Consider the following 2,449-nt stretch of genomic DNA (forward strand, 5'->3'; position numbering starts at 1 on the left):
GCGAACCGGCAACCTTCTTGCTGCGAGGCAACACTGCACCACCTTGCAGCCCCTTAAAAAAATGGATAATGGAATTGGTCCTGGTTTCAGTATAAATGAACTATCTCATGCTCTCTATGGAAGACGTCACCTGCATTGTCTTTGTCTTTATTTAGGGTTTTGTAACTGAACACAAGGGACTTTCTTTTGCATTAACAAGGCTTAACTGGATCACTTCAAATCAGTCTTTTTGGTCTTATTTCAAGCTTTTAGTGCTATGATGTCCACTGGCAGCAAAGTATGCTTGTTCTAGACATCTATCTAGAACATTTTTCGGTGCCTTAATGTGTGAACATCTGCATATTGTGTTTCAGTGCTGATGTGCTCAGCGGGTCAGTCGATGAACCGCTGGAGCCTGGAGGAGCTGGTGAAGAGAGACCCCGAGAACTTCCTCATCCTTCTGCAGCAGATTATCAGGAAAACCAAAGAGGTGAGAGGACTTGTCTGTTGCATATGTTGTGTGTTAATATCTCACAACAAGTGCTTTTATTAATACATGTTCATCTCGATCTCTGCTCACTCCTTCTTGTGTGAGTTCAGGTTCAGGAGCAGTGTCAGTACGAGCTGGTGGCCCCCCTCGCCATCATGTTCTCCTCCACGCTGCTGCAGGTACGCATCCAGATGTTACACAACGTTTAAACCTTACGTCGCCTTTCGGTACCATTCATAGTGTACCACGTGTGAAGGAGAGTTCTCTGTCCACAAAGGCCAGCCAGTTCCTCAATTCAAACCTCTGTGGCATTTGTTTGATTCGTTGCCGTGACAAAGGCCTCAAAAATACTGCCAGTCAATCACAACACTGATTTGCTTAAACAGAGCTTGTGCTTGTGACGGCACTGCGGTTTTTCAGTCAGACTTCGTTGCATTCACACTTGACACCGCACAAAAGCTGCTTCAACAGAACAAAACGTCTGCTGAGCAGGTTGGAGTGTCAGGATGTGCTGGGTTGTCGGTACCAGCATGAAGTGATTTATGTTTTTTTACAACTTTAGATGTAGATGAATGCGACAAACAAAACTACCTCACCTCTGGGTTACATATTGTTTTTTTTCTTCACTGAGAACTGAGAACCCCAGAGCTTATCTAGTTTGTCTCGCCACTGATACTGATACAGCTTTGAGGTTTTTGTACTGAATGTGCTTTGGGTTGTTTGTCTCAAGGCTTGTGATATAATAAACCAGTGTGAAACTAAACAACAGCACGTTATAGCACTAAAATGTACCTAATGTAGCCTGTCATAGGTGATAATGTAAGAAAAACAGATGCACAACATCAGTATTGTTTATTACGTACACCTCTTATGGGCCCATGAATGCACCAAATTTGCATTATTAAGAGCGTTTGTCATCTCTCAGGACATTTATTGACAGAAAATATTAGTTGCTTGTCATTTAGTTCCTTATTCAAACAGAACATGTAACTTTAGGGCATTTAAATAATGTCTGTAATTTATCTGAGACATTATAAATGTGCCAAAAAGGAAAAATAAATCAAAGAAAAATCTTGATGAATGATGAAAATCTACCACTCCAGCATACAGTCAGCGACCCATCATCTACACACCAAACAGGAGAATTCTCCCTCCATGAAAAACCAAAAACCCCAAGAAGCATCAAGCAGATCTTGCTGTTTCTTTGCACAACTCCTCCACAATAACCTAATTTTTTTCTTTTGCTTGCAGACTCCGTACTGTCCTCCAGACACAGAGCTGCTGGAGGAAGCCATCGAGGTGTTCTGCAGCTTCCTCACTTGGCCTGAGCCGTACTGCGGCGTGTGCAGGAAGCTCCTGTCCACGTTGCAGCTGGAGATCAAGGCTCCAGGTAAACGTGGAGGATATGTTGTTTTATTTTAACGACCTCTTCATGTGTCTTTCCTCAGGTTTCTGTTGGTTAAGCTTAACTGACACGCTGCGTTTCCCAACTGTTGTCGTCGTGCTCCCCCTAGTGTCAAGTTAAAGAAATGCACAAGACGTTTTTAGCAAATTAAATCTGCTTGCACCGACCACCGTTATCAACAGCAGTGACAGGGTGATGATAAGGCTTCAGGTTTAATGGGCACTTCTTCATTTTAATGCAACATTGTTTGAAAGCGGATGTAGTTTCAGCCTCGCCAACACCAACTACGGAAAAAAAAAAAAAAAAGCAGAAGGTGTTGGTGAGTGTTTCCAGTGAAATTTATAGAAATGGTAAAAGGAAGTGCCAAAACATGACGACACACTGAATGAATACGTTATTTAGATTCTCTGAATGAATCTGAGGGAAATGGAAGAGTTGAGTGGGTGCGTTTTGTAGGTGCATTTTTAAAATCCATTGTTAAGATTAGATCAAAGACAGAATGCTTGATTTAGTTAATTATTCAGTTCACTTTTAATGAGTCGCATTTTGTAGATAAAATGTTTTGAATATAAATA

The 2,449-nt window shown here is 41.6% G+C and overlaps 1 protein-coding gene across 1 annotated transcript in view; it reads left to right on the forward strand.

Annotated features, from left to right (window-relative positions):
• pik3r5 (phosphoinositide-3-kinase, regulatory subunit 5) overlaps positions 1-2,449 on the forward strand; it is a 23,567-nt gene that overhangs the window by 13,118 nt on the left and 8,000 nt on the right. Inside the window, 3 exon segments of the mRNA XM_008278491.1 lie at positions 354-469; positions 580-648; positions 1,721-1,932. Of these exon segments, the coding sequence (XP_008276713.1) occupies positions 354-469; positions 580-648; positions 1,721-1,932 (397 nt within the window).

The sequence above is a fragment of the Stegastes partitus genome, unplaced genomic scaffold, assembly GCF_000690725.1.
Source record: "Stegastes partitus isolate 25-593 unplaced genomic scaffold, Stegastes_partitus-1.0.2 Scaffold124, whole genome shotgun sequence".
In the NCBI taxonomy this organism is placed as follows: Eukaryota; Metazoa; Chordata; class Actinopteri; family Pomacentridae; genus Stegastes; species Stegastes partitus.